At 43.7% G+C, this 17513-nt stretch overlaps 1 protein-coding gene across 6 annotated transcripts in view; it reads left to right on the top strand.

The window, feature by feature from the left end:
• Positions 1-16791, top strand: part of fam13b (family with sequence similarity 13 member B) — a 69520-nt gene extending 52729 nt beyond the window's left edge. For 2 of the 6 annotated variants that reach the window (XM_075481837.1, XM_075481836.1), the window contains exons 8-24: positions 669-713; positions 4621-4716; positions 5059-5206; positions 6510-6607; positions 7055-7106; positions 7298-7427; positions 8315-8389; positions 8944-9217; positions 9526-9664; positions 10387-10468; positions 11136-11321; positions 12510-12724; positions 13237-13320; positions 13416-13511; positions 13610-13968; positions 14521-14622; positions 14942-16791. In XM_075481837.1, coding sequence (XP_075337952.1) covers positions 669-713; positions 4621-4716; positions 5059-5206; positions 6510-6607; positions 7055-7106; positions 7298-7427; positions 8315-8389; positions 8944-9217; positions 9526-9664; positions 10387-10468; positions 11136-11321; positions 12510-12724; positions 13237-13320; positions 13416-13511; positions 13610-13968; positions 14521-14622; positions 14942-15065 — 2305 coding nt within the window. In that variant the 3' untranslated portion in view covers positions 15066-16791. The remainder of the gene's footprint in view (positions 1-668; positions 714-4620; positions 4717-5058; positions 5207-6509; positions 6608-7054; positions 7107-7297; positions 7428-8314; positions 8390-8943; positions 9218-9525; positions 9665-10386; positions 10469-11135; positions 11322-12509; positions 12725-13236; positions 13321-13415; positions 13512-13609; positions 13969-14520; positions 14623-14941) is intronic. The other 4 variants (XM_075481838.1, XM_075481840.1, XM_075481841.1 and 1 more) reach the window with 4 other exon arrangements.
• Positions 16792-17513: the final 722 nt, after the last annotated feature.

The following is a 17513-nucleotide window of genomic DNA, read 5'->3' as shown; positions in this document are numbered from 1 at the left end:
TGGAAGTGTGTGTGGTGGTGTTAAAAAGCCTCACACACATGCACCCATAAAGGTTGCGTCACGTCAGCTGTTGGCACACACACACACACACGAGATGCACCCGTGCATTTTGCCATAATGTGAACGTGAAGGAGCCTTATATAATGTGCAGCTCTAGCACGCCTGTCAGTGTGTGCATTTGTGAATCCAGGACCCATCTCAGCTCACACACACACTCACGTCCTTGCTTAAGGAGGAACATGGAAGAACAAATACAACATGACACACACCCCTCAGCAGGATCCAGCTGAGCCCTGTAGCCTAAATAACAATCTGCCCACCCAGAGTGGCGCCACTGTCTGCAGCTTTGTGTATTTGTGTGTGCGACTGTTTGTGTGTGTAATATAATTCTTGGGGTTGTCATTTGGAGCAGAGGATCTTAGATTAGCAGCGGGGGCGAACAGTAACTGATCATGCTGACTTGCATTTGTTTCAACCTCTAAAAACTGACCCGAGCGCTGGATTCTTACCAACAGTTTGTACACACACGTGCTTCATGACTGTCTTTCTTCCTCCCTGTTTTGACTCGTACTGTTGGAGGTCATTTTATGTTTGCATGGAAAGGGAGTCGAGGCGTACGTGATGTTCTAACCAGGTTTTTTTTTTTTTTCACCTCTCTGACTCCACAGTTCCCACCTCTCCTCTATATCCATCCTGCCCGCTGACTCTGCTGAGTAAGTCAACTCTCTACGTACACCACGGCTTCACAAATGAACACAGCACCCTAATTTAGAACTAAAATACTCTAAATAGATCAGACTATTTTTTTTTTTTTTTGTCGTCATGCTGATTATCCTGTAAACTGGTGTTAATATAAGAATAGAATTTTAGAAAACATCCAAACAATTTATAACAAAGACAGTCAAGTTGGCTGAAGTGAGAAGGCAATAAAAGGCCATTGCTTCAGAGGAAAAACAACTGAAATCAAGAAGAACGAGCAGGCAGACCAACGACGACAGGAAGAGGAAGGAGGAGAGCTAAACTAAAGCATTTTGCATGGCTTGTTGCTTTAGGAGCCTCAGGGCTGTGAACTCAGCAATCACATGACTGTCAGGCCTCTGCTTCCTCACTGAATAAAACCGAAACCGAATGAAATAATTTTTTTATGCTGCGGTGCATTATGTGAGTGTACTGACCTGAAGCCCTCAGTTCACCAACACAAGCAGAAATCCAGCTGAGCTGCAACAAGAGACAACAGCAGCCTCATTCATGGACTCTAGCTCATCCCAAAAACTCTTAACTAAAGTAGTATTTAGTTTGTTTTATTGATTTAACTGACTTTAACTTTAATTCTTTTTTGGGGTCTAAATGGTCACAAAAAAGTGAAAAGGCCTCACAAGGACATCTTTGAATTGGTTTTAACCTTCTAACACTCACCCGGCAGAAGATGTAGTGGTGGACTTCAATCATCAAAATATGTTTAATTTTCAGGCGTTAAATCAGATAAATCAGTTATTTATCAGAACTGATAAATCAGTTCACTGACTCGGTGTGCTCCTTAGGGTTCTGTATGATAAAAGCAGCTGGTTTGGCTAATTATCTTTTATCTGTCAGATCCCCTTGATCAGGGGTCGGTAACCTTTAAAGGATAAGACCGGTTTTTTGACATTGGGCCCTTGATTTCACATTATAACATGATGTTCTACTCACCCCTGCTTGTTGTTGGTCATTTGGAGCTGTTCCGAAGATATTCGCGAGGCGTCTGGCTGCTCTCTTGAGATATTCGGCCATGAAACGGTTTCCTATGGGCAAGCTTATACAGGCACAAACTATGCTGTTTATAATTTATTAATTACTCTACACTAGCACTGATAACGTGGAGGTGCGTCGCTTACTTAAAAATATCCGGGTTACTGTAATTTTGATTTTTTTTTTTTTTTTTTTTTGTCGTAAAGTGGGTGTTACTGACGTCCTCTGGTGCTACTGCCACAGACAGCCCACAGACCTGCTGCCTATTTATTCATTCGGCTAAAATTCAAAATTAGTAACCCGGATTTTTTTTAAGTAAGCGACGCACCTCCACGTTATCAGTGCTAGTGTACAGTAATTAATAAATTATAAACAGCATAGTTTGTGCCTGTATAAGCTTGCCCATAGGAAACCGTTTCATGGCCGAATATCTCAAGAGAGCAGCCAGACGCCTCGCGAATATCTTCGGAACAGCTCCGAATGACCAACAACAAGCAGGGGTGAGTAGAACATCATGTTATAATGTGAAATCAAGGGCCCAATGTCAAAAAACCGGTCTTATCCTTTAACACTCAAAGAGCCATTTGGACCCAGTTTCCACGTAAAAGAAAACCGTGGGAACCGCAAATACTTTTTGACATCTAAAATGAAGATATTGTTTTTTTTACCTTTACGCTTTGTATAAACAACTATAGTATGTTGCTTACAAAATCTATGAAATGCTACAGAGAAAATGAAATTTTATTTATGTAATGAACACATTTTGAACTCTATTCATACTTGGCCCACCTGGGGTTGAAAGTCTCGATAAATGCACAGCATTTTGGCGGGCATATACCAACTTTTGGCGAGTGTGACGTATATTTTGAGCGACGAAAAATAATAAAATATAACTTTATTCTAATATTTCAAGATCACAAGGATCTTCCAATTTAGAACTACAATTTAAAGAAAAAATAAAAAACTTAACACAACTGCCGACCCCTGATCTAGATGAATAGATACTGTAAGATGATATTTTAAGAAGCTAGATTGATGTCACAGATAGATTTTATCACTCATAATGTGGATGGAGGCTTTAGTTTTTGGAGTTTTATAGCTTTAAAAGGCCTTGGCTGTTGTCTCATTGTCTGGCAGGGGAAGAATGTTACTTACAGTTTGCACCGAGATTCATTGAGTGAGCTTAGTTAGCAGTGCTGGAGCTCTGGTTATGGTGACTTTCTCATATCCGAGTACGATTTAATGTCATCACTGCCCTCTGGATACCGGCATGTGTTTAAAAGCCTCTCTATTGTTAGCAGACAGTCACAGAAACAGGGCCTCTTCTCAGTGTGTGTGGGTGTGAACACAAAAAACCTCAAGAACATCCTCTTACGTCTTCTTGTTATTAAAAGAGCGTCCTGCAGCGACAGGCAGAGTTGCTGCTGCAAGCAAAGACGGGCCTGTGGTGTTTATGCTAATCATTTTATTTATATACTCACAACTTGCTCGCATCTGCCCGTAAATGGACAAATTGGAAATGCAAGAGCAGTAAAGTTTGATCACCAAGTCGTGTTTGAATGTATTGTTTACAGCTATCCTAACCAGTGTGATCCTTCTGTTCAATTAATGTTTATTGGCACAGAGAAACTTGAATTACAGAGTGGATGTTAAATAAAGCTCATCCACAGAATCCAGAAAAAGTAAGATTAAACTAGATGAAGTTAGTGAGCAGTTGGTGTCGGGGTGTTTTCTACCGGGTCTGCAACCTCTATGCTGCCTAAGCTGGAGTTCTGAGAGCTAACAGACCGCTGGAAGCCAGAGTGAATAAAGGAGGAATGAATTATCATCTCACAATCACGGTCCAGTAAATGAAACCAGATAAATTAAAACTCTGCAGAGCCCGTGGATCAACTGGTGCGTGTTGGTGTAAAAGAGGTCAGAGTGTGACTGCTTTTGTTACCTTTTATAGGCCGCCGTGGCCTCTCCGTCCTTCCACTCCTTTCTGCTTTCTGGCTCCAGTTAAAGCATTACTAATCCTTGTTGCAGCCGACCAAGTTATTGACTTAATACGGACTTAGTAATTGGCTCAGATGGGGAAAGAAAACATTTATGCTATTAATCATTTCTTAAGATGTTCTATTTTTATTGGTCTTAAGTAAATGCCTCTGGTTTTATTTAACAGTGATGGAGGTGTTATTTGTGGAGATCTTTGAGTACACTCTGTTGTGGCTCAACAAACAGTCTGCTGAACTTATTGAATTCAGTATCACTTTTATGACATTTCAACACTGAAATGTCATAAAAGTGAGATTGTTGCACATTAAGCAGTTTAGTCAGAGTAAGGATCAGCTTCAATTATTTATATGATTATATGTTTTTAGTTCTGGATTTGATACCGTGTTGCTTTGTTTCCACATCAGACTGCAGCACAGGTTACTTTGTAGAAAAAGTAGAAAATAGCATTAACACATGAGGCTAATATTGTTGTTGTTTGTTTTTTACTTTGCATTTCACTTTGGTTATCAAAGCAGTCTCTAAGTGCCATTTGATTTTTTTTTATGCTTGATGATGAGAAAGCACACCGTGCGGTAGTGGCATTTGGAGTGTTACACTTTTATTGGCATTTGTATATTTATTTATTGAGTGGGATAACAGTTCAGTACAACCGAAACACGTGGACTGAACTGCTTTTTTTGTATTTATTTTTAATCACTGATCATTATAACAGATCAGTTTGACAAAGTGTTAAAATCCTGGCCAAAAAAAAAAAAAAAAAAAGTATAAAATTGAGTGAGTAGTGTTTGAAACAATAATTTTGTAGACTGAATATCCAGCTGGGTCAAAGTTTGAAGCTAAATCTTTCAATTTGTGGTGAAATCTATGTGCTGATGAGCTTTTTGTGTCTTCCAGGATAATTCAGAGGACCATCAGAGCAGCAGTGGAGCAGCACTTCTTCGAGCTGAAAACCTCCATCGACCAGGACCTCAGCAACTACGACAGCCACGGGTGAGAGCGCACGTGCGAATACAAGAACCCAAACGTGCTTAGATGTGCGCATATACACCCTGAACTTTATGCCGCCACAGATTCCAGAGTGAATGTTGTGTACAAAGGCACAAAGCCAGACAGATGGCTCAAGTTAAAAATAAACATGTTGGGAGAAGTGATAACTGCATGTTGAGGGACACAGCTGTTCAAAGTCGATCACTACTTAAGACAAAGCAAGACGCTTAAATCTGCAGTTTTGTGTCAGTCTGCTTATCTGCCTTCACTCTCAGGGTTTTCATCTGTACTCAGAATGTGGACACTTTGATGGTTTTATTAACATTTTCTTATATTATATGACAGGGTGAGTCCCTCGGAGCCTGAAGACCAGGGTTGCCATGGAGATCTGGAGCAACAAACTGACCCTGAGGACAGTCCCTGCGACACAGAAGGGGAGACCCCCCTCACACAGGCCGAGCAGCACATACAGCAAAGTCAGACTGACACACAGGTCAGTGGTGGACTCGCGTTTTGAGAAAAAGACTAAAATCTTTCATTCAGTTTCAGTTTCACTCCCAGCAGAGTAAAATTGACATAGATAGGAACTCCCCTCTTCACCAAAACTGAAACTGAAATCAGATGAGGACACAAACGCACACAGTGGAGACTTCCCCACAAAGAACTCCCCGGTTCCTGCAGCATCTCCCCCGTAGATAACCTCATGCCTGTCTTCAGTGTGTCGTTCACTCCTAGGCTGAATGTTTGACACCATCAGCTCGGTCCATGTCGTTTCTGCTCAGTAGGCTACAATAAGCTACATTTTACCTGACGGGGAAAGACGGCCACTGTCCTGTTTACCAGTCACACACACAGAAAAGCTGCTTTGGGAGGTTTTACACTCCTGCTCGGACTTCACAAATGTAAAATCATCACAGTGATTCCTTTCTTGTGTAACACAAACAGAAAATGTGTGTCTCTGCTATGCCACTGAATGTCCCATCAGTGCATATTTCCTCAGTGCACATCACATACAGTTTTAGTAAGGCTCGTCACAGTGGAAATGAAAACCTCTGGCCACTGCCAGCCTTGAGGCTCAGTTACTCTTGTCCCACAAACCACTTTTAGCATCCAGATGAGGAGGTGAGGACTGGACAGAGTGGCATGTGTCTCAGGACTGAAGAGAAATCTGTTCACACCATAATCTGGAGCCAACAAGTGAGAGTAGCACCCCTGAGCCAAACGCACACACACAGCATTTACTTAGTAAAACGTTCGGTGTTACACGTTCACATGGGTGTGAAAAAACAGGGCGAGAACACCTACCCTATTCTCCTCCCTGGTACACAAACACATCGAGAGTCCTGCTCTTCATCCTGACCTTTTCTGTTCTGATAAACCTGTGCAGCTCCGTGTTGATGTACAGGATATAAATTCATCAAAATCATATTCCCTGCAGCTAAATGTTCTTGAGTAAAAACATTTTTTTTTAAAAAAAGGTTCTGACATGGATGGCAAATGCTGTTTTTAGAATGACCTCATTGTTTCTCCAGCCTTTATGAGCTGTAACCTGTGGGCACCGCAGTTCAGTATCCGCTCTAGACTTTTACCGTTGAGGACAAAGTTTCCTGTCAGTCAGAGGAAGTGAAACATCACCGTGTTAAATGGGGATTCACTCTTTTATCGTAGACTCCAGATTTCATTTTCTGTGTTTGCGCTACCGTGTCACCTGCTTTACTCTAAACCTTTAAATCTCTGATTCATTAGCCACTTTTATCACACAGTTAATCTTGAATATTTTCTTTTCCTCCTCCCAGAATTCCCTGGAGTCTGTCGCCACCCTGGAGGAGGGCTCAGGAATGGACCTGGATGCAGAGACTGTCAGAGATGCTGAGAACAACTTCAACACTGCCAGGTAACCTGTTGGATTCACAAACTTCCTCATTAGAACAGCAGCTACATTTTAACTTCATCGAGCTCATGTTACGTTGCATCAGAGACACGTTTTTATCTCCACGTCTCCCGCACATATCATCTCACGCCGCATTATTAGTCATTAAGAATGAAGGAGAAGGATAAAATAGCCAGCTGCTGTTGGAGTTGACGCGTTGTTATTTTCCACAAGTAATTCAGGATGTGGACTGACTTTGAGTTGTGTGACTGTGATGTGACTCTTCCTCAGCTGTTATTTAGTCCTTCCACAGTCTCAGTCTCAGTGTTATGACTGGACATCACATGTAGAAAAAACACCTCTCCAGATTATTCTGAGCAGCTATAACTAACAAACTAGAAAAAAAACACACCTTTGTTACCTCCCAGGGAGTCCCGTAGCTCGTCTCTTAACCTTATTCTTTTGTTACAGGCAGGACAATCAGCCCGTTGATACCATGGAGCAGACTGTGACCATAAGCTGTGTAAGTAGTGGGGATATATTACAGTGTATGATACAATTTCTATCACATTAGTTTAGAAGAGTAATCTTTCAGAGTGTAAAAACCTGGTTTCCTTCTGTGATGTCTCATTCCTTTCTCTGCTGCTCGGCCTCCTTCCCCTCGTTGCTTCTGCTCCTCACTGGTTTCTGTCTTCTCCGTCTCCTCTCCTCCAGGACTCAGATGGATTACGCTGCGACCAGAACGCCAACACCAGTGAAAACAACAGGAACCACCAGTCGCCATGCCAACCAAACTCTGGCCACAACCCCCACCTCCAACTTTTTCCTGACAGCCAGTGGGAAGGTATGTTCTACACAGCATTGATATACAATCCAGTGGAAATGATGTTGCTTAAACTGAATCTGAATCCAGTTATTCAATCATTTTTTCTTCCTTTTCTGCCAGTTGAATGCTGTAAATCTGCCATATTTGTTCGTTTGATAAATATTTTGTCGGTTGTCTTGGTATTTAATTATTTAAATTAGGAGGGGGAAAATCTTACAAACTACCTAAAATATGAAATTCATACCTGCGTCTTCAAACTGCTGTGTTAATCCTTCATTCCTCCATGTTGCTGTTTAATATGCAGTATGACTAAAAAAAACTGAACAGCATCATTTGTTGTCAGTGAATCTCAACACCCATAAGTAGTGATGGGTGAAAGTTTGTGAATTGCCCTAATTATAGATAAAGAAACCTCATCATCCGGTATTAAATGTGTTCTTTCAGTATCTGGTGATTTTCCCATCATTCCTCTGTACAGAATAAACGCAGATCATAGATGTTTGTGGGTTTTGTTCGTTTCAGGTCCTCCATTAGCATTATTTCAGGGCAAGTCTTTGACTTGGTCATGTTAAAACAGCGCCTTCATTCCTCTGTATTGATTCAGCTTGTGCTGACGGTAGATGTCTTGCAACCTGACCCACTTTTCGTTATGATTCAGTTCACACACACATTCCTGTAGAATTTCACTTTAAATGTTATTGTTCCACAGTATTTTTGTAACTGGGCTCTCTTCATCCGCTGTTTTAGTTCTTATTTTTGTAGAAAAAACTCTCAGGTACCACTGCATATAGAATGAATGCTGGTGTGTGAGGTTATGAATGACTGACCTCACGCCTCCTTTTCTCTGCTATCTCTCCCTGTCCTTCCTCTGTTTTCTTCTTCCCGTCTTCCTCCTCACATCCAAGCAGCGTCACCCCCCTCCCATCTCCACCTCCCACCCATCGACTTCTCATGTATGCATCTGCAAAAGGAAGGCCAAGGTAAGTCGTTTGACGTGTGCGCATCCGTCCACGGGTCTAACCATTCCTCCCCCCCACCGGCTCTCATTGACTTGCTGGTGGACAGAGAGCGGGACATTTTAAAACGTGTGTGTGAATTTGTCCCCTGAATGTGAGACACTCTTCTTTCCATCAGATTTAATAAGGTTGCTGGAACCTTCTCCTCTTTACTCCCTCCTGCTGCAGGGTCACTGGGAAGATTGGTCAGGACACCTTCCCCCTGATTAAACTTAACCGCCTCTCTGCCTTACCACTGTCTCATTATTATCATGACCCCTCTTGCACAACCTCCTCCTTTTTTTTTCCCTTCCCCGTGGCTTGTTAGCATAGTTCTGATGGACACGACATCATTAGGCAGGCTTAGAGTGAATCGGCAGGGCGCCGAGTGCATCAGGAGGTGTGCGGCACAGCAGCAGCCTCTCCTGCGGTTAGCTTGTTAGCAGAAGATTAAAACAATCTTTTCTCTCCTTGTTTTTTTTTCCCGCCTTGTTGGCCTGTTCTCAGTCCTCTTTTTACTTCTCTCCTTCTCCCTCCAGACCCCGTCCCAGCTTACAAATCCTGGCAGGACGACAGCGAGAGCGGAGAGGCGCAGCTCTCCCCACTGGCTGGTCGCATGGTCAATCTCCCCCCGCTGCTCCTGGAGGAGGACAACGAGGAGGAAGAAGGGGAGGGAGTGCAGGATGACTCCCCTTCCTCTTCACGCACTCATCCTCACATCCTAGCGCGGCGCTTTCTAGATTTCGGAGCACACAGCACCCAGCGTTTCCTCCAGCAGGACCCGGACGCCACCTCACCCACCAAAGCACAGAGGTACGATGGACGCCGGTTATTCAGGTGCAGCTCATCACAGCTCCAGGGTTCAGAGTTGAGAATAACTGGCTGAAGGTTTCCAACATTTTAATCCACTAGCTGATTTTAGATACTTGCTGATATTAGTAAGGCTGATACTTAAATGATTTTTAAATCAACTCGTAAAACATTTTTTTTTATTTGAAAGTGTGTGATTTGATCCGAGTGGAGAAATGTGTCGGAGTGTCTATCACTGCGCTCATTTGTATCAAGTGATTTTGGGCTAAAGATATCCATTTATGCTTTTGACTTGACTTGTGTATCCTCAGACCCAGACGAGCGTCGTTTGGCTCCAGAGAGGCGTTGAGAGGAGATTCTGTGACTCACCAACTCACCAAGAAGCTTCAGCATCTGAAGAAGAAAATCAAACAGTTTGAAGAGCAGTTTGAGAAGGAGAGGAACTACAAGGTAAACACAGAAATGTGCAGTTGGATTTTTTTTAATTCATACTGATCGCTTTTATGTTTTGACATATATAAATAAAAGTTATTTCCCTAAAAATAAATTTAAAAAATGAACCTCACTGCTTATTACTCAGAGTCTTTTGATTCAGAACTTCTGTAACTTAAACCACGAAGCTCTTCATCTTCCTCCTTCCTTTACCTCCTGTCTTCATGTACTAATCCAGCTGATGAAGGGTGATCCATCCACAAGCCTTTAGGACTTCTGAATTTAAAGAACAGTGTTACAATGATAAATGGAAATGTCCCAGTAATTTTGGCTTTAATAGTTCATAGCAGTATAGTGTAGAAAACACTGGATTAGTTAAGGAAAATAACGGCACTTTCAAATTTGACCAATTGGGTGTTTCCAACGACTACAACTTTTTTTTCTGATAATTGGTATAAAATAACATGTTAATTAAAAATATACCAGTAAACTTTAACAGCTTCCAAAGATCCTTTGATAACTGACGTAGCTGTAAACCAAAGTCATACTTAACTTGATTCACAGCAGATCGCCTGTTCTGTGCTGAAGGCAATCACAAATCCCGATAACGTGACATTTAGCATTTTTAAGACTTAATCTTTCCGAGCCCTAACGTGAGCTGAGTGGTTTTTATTGCCGCTGTAAATCCTCTGATCTATTATCTGAAATACCAACTCTTGCTCTGTGGTTTCTCCCTGCAGCCCTCTCATGGAGACAAGGCAGCTAACCCCAAAGTTCTCAAGTGGATGACTGACCTCACCAAGATCCGCAGACAGATCAAAGGTAGACCTTTCGTCCACTCGTTCCCTCTTCTGTGAATGTGTTTTTGTGTGTGGGGAGTGAGAGTGTGTGCCATCCTGTCCCGTGCGGGACAGCCTGACCCACCTCCCACTCCTAACCCTTGGCCTTTGTAACAACATTGCATGTATGCTGGTCTAACAAACAAACAGACATGCACATGTTCAGGTTTGACGTGGCTCTCACATGCGTGGCTCCCACCCTCCAATGTGCTGGTGCGTCCTTGTGAACCCACATCCATTACCTGCAGGGTGAGTTCAGTAAGGTGAAGCGATGGAAGATACTTAGTTCTGTATAAACAGGACACTGTGGACAGTGTGGAGTGCTTTGAAAAAGATTATTTACAGCAAACAAGCCCACATACTGGAGTTCAAATGTAAAATCTGACACATTCATTATAAACAAAAGCTTTTCTCCATATTGACACGTATTTCCCTCATTGTTCCACCATACTGAACCGACCCCAGAACCCTCAACCACCTCCTCTATGTGAGGTGACTGCTCTCCTTTTTGGAGGCCGCAGCGGCTGAAACATTTCTCTCTGTTTCAAATCAAAACTGAAAAATCAATAACGCGAGCACCCGCTCTCCACTTTCCTCCTTCCTCCTTCTATCGCCCAACGACTGATTGATTGATTGATTGGCCCAACCAGGACGCCAGCACCACCTTTTACCCAGAAGCACGCTGAGGCACCAGGCTTTGCTCCATTCACACAGACGCCACCATGCTCCCTCCTCCCCCTCCTCCTCCTCCTCCTCTATCTGCTCACCTCCCCGTCACACTCCCACCCCCCCTCTCCACCCCTGCTCAGGCCTGAGCTCTAGACCGTTTCACCTCAGTAAGTACAAACCCCCCCGTAAGTAGACATTACAACACTTTAAGGGCTCTTATACACCAAGCTGACAAACGGCCGCTGGGAGCATCTGGAGCGTCTGTCTCTGTTGCCCGTTTGGTGTGTAACGCACCGTCCGCTCTATCGGACCCTGTCGGAGATTTTCAGCCGATTCGACATTTCAAATCGCCGTCGGCTCGGGCAGTGACAGAGATTACTCTGAAAGGCTTCGCCGCTCAGTGAATGACCTCTGTAGTGACCTAATGCAACTTTAACTGTGTTTTTTTTTTCTGTGCATGAAGCTTAAAATGCTTAATAAAGGCACACGTGTACTAAACAATCCATTTAAAAAAGCTCCTGTGTGTGATCGTAGAAAAACTGAGCAATGACCTCACTTTGTTTTGATCTAACTGAAAAATATATACTGACTAAAATAACTCCTGCTCTGCACGACAAAGTTGTGCCTTCTTGCGCACACTTGCGTCGGTCCGTCTGCAGTTTGAGGCTGTGTGTGTGGTGTGTTCAGGAGTAGCTGGTTTTTAGGAGACCCAGCAGGCCGCTGGTTCTTGGCGTTGGTTTGGTGTATAAGAGGTCTAACAGTCAGCGAGGCGGCCTTGTGAGAGCATCTTGTTTTGGTGCATTTATTGTTGACACAGCATGTGGGCATGAGATGTTAAATGTAGGGACGTAATGTGTGGGGAAGGGGGGGGGTTGATACCAGAATAAACATACTGAGGCTTTAATCCTTTAATGGACTTGTTTGGGTATGAACTCTGCTGAAAATGAGGTTAACTGTGACGAAATAAAACGGAAGGTGGACTGAGAGGACTTTCGTGATCTTGTAAATCTTGACTGCTCATTTATTATGCTAATTTAGGACATTCTCAGGGTTTCATCTTTACTAAACCTACAATATTCAGAGGACAGCTGTATTATGTGTTGTTCTGTAACCATCAGATTTCTCCAGGCTCTTCATTTTTCAGTGATTTCTCTTAAAATTTCGTTGCATCTGGTTGTGGTTTGCTGTTGATGCATGTTATTTGTTCTTATCTGTGAGTGGCCTCCTCAATCATGGCAGCTGGCTAATACATCGCTGCATGGTCCGACTGCCCTGTCAAAGTTGTTCTATGTGGTGTCCTCGTCTCTGCTCTCATTCTTAAACATCTCTCACCTTTCTCGTTCGTCCTTCTCCAGATGCCAAACACTGTGCGGAGAGCGAGCTCACCCCGCAAACGCGTCCACGTAGCAACACCCTACCCAAAAGCTTCGGCTCCACGCTGGATCAAGGCACTTGTGACACGGCTGGGGAGGTCAAGGGTCCACGTCCCACCAGGGAGGAAACACTGGAGCTGATCCAGTGTAGAGTCAAAGGGAAAAAGCAGGAGGATGGCTGGCCTGATGACATCAAGGTGAGGGGCAGATATTTCTCACAGTGGAGACTGCCTTTAATGTGCATCCTGGTCCAATCACATCACATTTCTTTATTGTCTGTTTTGTGACATATTTCTGCGTAAAACTGAGTTTTTTTTTTGTGGGATACACAAACACAAACCCCTTTGCATTTGATTGGCTAAGAATGAGTGCGTCACAGAGGAGGAACAAATGAATACCACAGCCTCTATGATGGCTCACTTCTTTTAACTAAAAGCTTGTCAGAACTGTCCAGTGTGGTTTTACTTGATTAAATGAAATCCTGTATAACAACAAAAAGGCCCTTTACATAAGAATAAACAACAGTGAAAATATATGCATCTCGTTTCAAGTTCAAGAGGAGACAGTTTTATTGCTGTTAAATATCTGGTGACATACAAAGCTAAATACGTTCGGCCTTAAACACCAAATGTTTTTTTTTAGCTTATTGATGCTCACAGGGAGACGAGGCCATGAGTGTTTACTTTAATGTCTCCATCTGTGTTTGTAGAAGATGACCAAAGAGCAGCTGTCTTGTGAGAAAATGGTCCTTCAGAAGAATCTGCTCCACTACGAAGGCCTGCACGGTCGACCTGTAAGTTCTCCAACACCCTAAATCCTGCTGGGCTTCGATTCTCTGTGGGAAGGTGCCTGAATACACACATTCACACCTTCTCTGCCTCCCTCCAGGTGACCAGAGAGGAGCGTCTGGTGGTGAAGCCTCTCTACGACCGCTACAGACTGGTCAAACAGATGCTCACCAGAGTCAGCATTACACCCATCACAGTAAGAATACCGCACAAACTCTTCTTCATCCAAAAACCGACGTGAAAACGTTCGCAGCATCAGGAAACCGTGTTCTGACCACCTTCTCCCTGCTTCAGGTATCCCCCTCTAGTAAGAGGCGGAGTCAAACCCTCCAGCCAATCATCGAGGGTGAAACCGCTCATTTCTGGGAGGAGATCAAGGAAGAGGAGGAGGATGAGCGGAAAGGTGGAGAAGAAGAGGACAGAGAGGAGGATGAGGAAGAAGAGGAGGAGGAGGAGGGAGAGAGCAGCGGTGGAGAGATGCAGAGCTCCGAGGTCATCATGGCCTTTGACGCTATGACCCCGACCGACGGGTCCATGAGGAGCCAGAACCAATCAGAGCAACAGAGCAACTGTCCAATGAGAGACAAGATGGAGGAGGGGTCGGGGAGGCTGGCGCTGGACCTGCGGCTGTCCAGCTCAAACGCTTCGTCCATGTAAGAGCAGCTCCGTGTTGAAACCATGCCTTTAGAACCTCTTTTTAACGCCTGGGGACTCAGATATGTGCCGGTCCTATCAGTTTAGTTATGTTTCAGTGGACAATCTGATTCTGTTGAATATCAACAACATTCAGTAAAAAAATAATCTGCAGCTCTAAAGCCACCGGCCCGACTTTCTGACACGTTTTAAATCGGTTCGTGTTTCCTAAAAAGCCCTGAGGGGTTTCATTGTGTTGCTTTAAACTGCGGGGAGGAAAAGATGCTCTGATCATCTTTGGCTCTGCTGACTGTAATGCAGGCTTCACCTGCCGTGTCTCTAATCTGCTCGGTGTCACACTCGCACATATCCGTCTCTAATCGGCTCAGGTTTGTGGGTCTCTCACCAGAATGTGATCCTGGTGGCTGATCCCTCGTGTCGCCACAGTTCACTTCCTGCTCACACGGACCTCAGTTTCATCCCAGATAGAGGAGGAAGATTAGATTTTAAGCATCTGTGTGCGTTTATGTCATGGCAGCATGTGTGTGACTGCATTTCCCATCATCCTCCAGGCCAGAGCTGCTGGAACAGCTGTGGAAGGCCAGAGCAGAGAAGAAGAAGCTGAGGAAGACCATCCGAGAGTTTGAGGACAGTTTCTATCAGCATAATGGAAGGTAAGTGGAAGGGAGACACACACACACACACACACACACACACACTTTTTCACAACTCTCAATTATCTGAGGGAAACATTCAATCCGTTTTTTCCCCTCTGAAACACACAGTTAAGACAGAAGCTTCTACTAATCATTAGAATGGAAACTTAACAGCAGTGAAGACAACAGAAATGTCTTAAGGTGGATGGCTCTAAATGTGAGGCAACAACCTGCCATCAGCAAAAAGCCTGAATGCTAACAGCAGGGATTCATGCAGAAACATGTCAAAGATGAAATGTAAACGGACTGACTCTGAACGTCACTCTTTGTCCTACAGGAACGTCCAGAAGGAGGACCGGGTGCCCATGCTGGAGGAGTACAGGGAGTACAAGAGGATCAAGGCCAAGCTGCGCCTCCTGGAAGTCCTCATCAGCAAACAAGATTCTTCCAAATCCATCTAGACCCTCCTCAGATAACCGCTATCACCGCACATATTGTCAGCCGTCACCACTGCAGCGACGCCAACAACCCCCCCGCCAGGGAAACAAAAACACTCCGGCCAGCAACATGCCGATCACATGACTTCCACCTTCTCTTGGGTTGCTGCTGTCGCGTCACGCGGAGAGACGGCTTCTATACAGTTAGCAGGAATGACATCTTAAATATCTCAATCTGATACAAGTCAAACAGGCTCATATCAAAATAATTACTTTGGATCAAAGTAATCTCGAACATCTCCCTTGTTGGAGTTCAATCATGCCACCAAACAACCCTCAGTTTCCTTTTAGCTCTTCAAAAGATGCCCTAACGCGCAGAATTTTTCTCTCCCGTGGCGCGACAGCAGAACCATAAACAGTCAGCAAACACCTGCTGTGACTTCATATCACCTGGAACACATCATCACCGAGGAAACGTTACCATCGCTGTGTGTGGCGTCATCTATATCGTCAAGACTCTCGCGTGTCTGTCTCCTGGTTTCCTCACAGCTAGGAAGCAGAAAAAAAACCCAGAAACATTGACTACTTCATTTCAGCTTTTCTTTTTGTCGACTTTTGTGTTGCTGAGGATTCTTATCGGACAGCTCAAAGACTGGCATTACAGGCTTTCCTGCATTTTGGGATGTTTCACACTGTGAAAAAGTCCTACTTTTTGCTTCAGTCTCCCCTGGTGATAAAGTGGTCGTTATAATAACTTACCACCCTCACATCCTGGATGATTCACCTTTTTAAAATGCAAAGTTCTTGTTTTAAAACAAGTGTATAAGCAGAAGTGTTGGGAGACATTTTCCCTGAGAGAAAGATTAACTGTCGTCTTTAACAGGGAATGGGGGAAATTAAGACTGATTCAGATGCTCCTTTTTCATTATTTGTGTGTTTTTCTTCTTCTTTTTGTATTTTTTTTCCTACACAGTGGGGGTTACCCATTTTTCTCCATTTCAAAATAACTACGCTTAGTCTCCCTGGGAGCATCTTTGGCGGGGTGGCTCCTACACCACGTAGAGGGCAACATCAGACAGAAGATGCTCCCAGGAAACATAGTTGTTTCTTCTGGAACGTTCAGCAAAAAGTTTGTTCGCCTCGTCTTCTCTGAACCCAAAAGCATGTTGGCTTCAGGCAGGTGAGTCCAACCAGCTCTTGTGCGGAAACTGATGAATCTTTGGTGGTTATTGATTGATCGCATCTGTGAGGTGCCAACACTGCCAGCAATGACCTAAAAAGCATGACATCCGGAGCACTAAGAGAGTGGAGATGCTCCACAGTGAAGCGGGAGAGGTCCACAGTCCTCAGGTGGGCTTTTATCCCCTTGGTTTAGTCTGCAGTCCCAGTTAAGTTTGATTTCCTGCTGGCGGGTCAAATGAGAACGAATGAGGAGGAGAAAACAGCCCGAGCGAAGGTTCAGCGCATGCTAATGAGCGCGTTATCTCGTATCAGAACGGAGTTGCAATATCTCGGCGGGATTTTAAGAAGTGGGACGAAGATCTGCGCCGGCTGAATGTCAGAACCTTCCTGGCTGGTCTCCGTTTTGTTTTCGGCAGATAGGACAAAGATGATGTACATTTCTTAGCTTGATTCAAAGTTGCCTGCAATCTTAAGTCTTGTCAGTGGATGGCAGATGAGATGATTTGAAATTGAAGCTATGAATGAGACTGAAAGTTGAACTTTTTGTCTATGTTTGTGAGGAATTGTGGGTGGGGGTGGGTTGGGGGAGGGGGCGGGCGGGTGGGTGCTGTGTGTGTCTGTTGGGGGCAGTAGAGTCTGATGTTTGATGTAAGAAGATGTTATTTGCACAGCATTCACAGAATGCAGCCCTTGTGTTTGTTTTTTTTTCCATTTGTATTTCTAGAAATTAAGCACTACTTCTATACAAATATAAATATATACTGTAAATAAAGAAGAAGAAAAAAACAAAAAACACCCAAAAAGAATGAATGTCAGAAAATGTTTAAATTATTTCAAACATTACGTTTGGTCCCCGTTGGTTTATTACACTTGTGATGCCCTGAGAATGTGTTTTTCTTTTTTTTTTAATTATTATTATTATTATTATTATTATTATAGATATTGCTAATGCTATCACAACCATGACAACAACCAACCTTTTGTATCTACTCGGTACCTGTAAAGCCAGCTGTAGACGTTTGCAGCGAATCACACGAACCCCACTCTGTTTTCGGACATTTTGTCGCTCTGTGTATAAGCTAATATAGAAGCAGTACTGTAGTGAGCTTGCATGGCAACAGAGAACATATGAGTATGAAAAACACCATGTATCCTTTTCATTATTTGTGCCATGAAGAAGCAGCAATAATAAACACTTGTGTCGGACATTTTTCAGGTCACGGATAATGATGTTGGGTCGACTCTGGTGTGATTTGAGTTCCTATGTTTTGTACCCCCCCCCCCCCCCCC

Source organism: Odontesthes bonariensis, chromosome 13 (genome assembly GCF_027942865.1).
Source record: "Odontesthes bonariensis isolate fOdoBon6 chromosome 13, fOdoBon6.hap1, whole genome shotgun sequence".
Classification (NCBI taxonomy): domain Eukaryota; kingdom Metazoa; phylum Chordata; class Actinopteri; order Atheriniformes; family Atherinopsidae; genus Odontesthes; species Odontesthes bonariensis.
The sequence above is the reverse complement of the archived record's forward strand: the minus strand, read 5'-3'. Positions and strand labels throughout refer to the sequence as shown.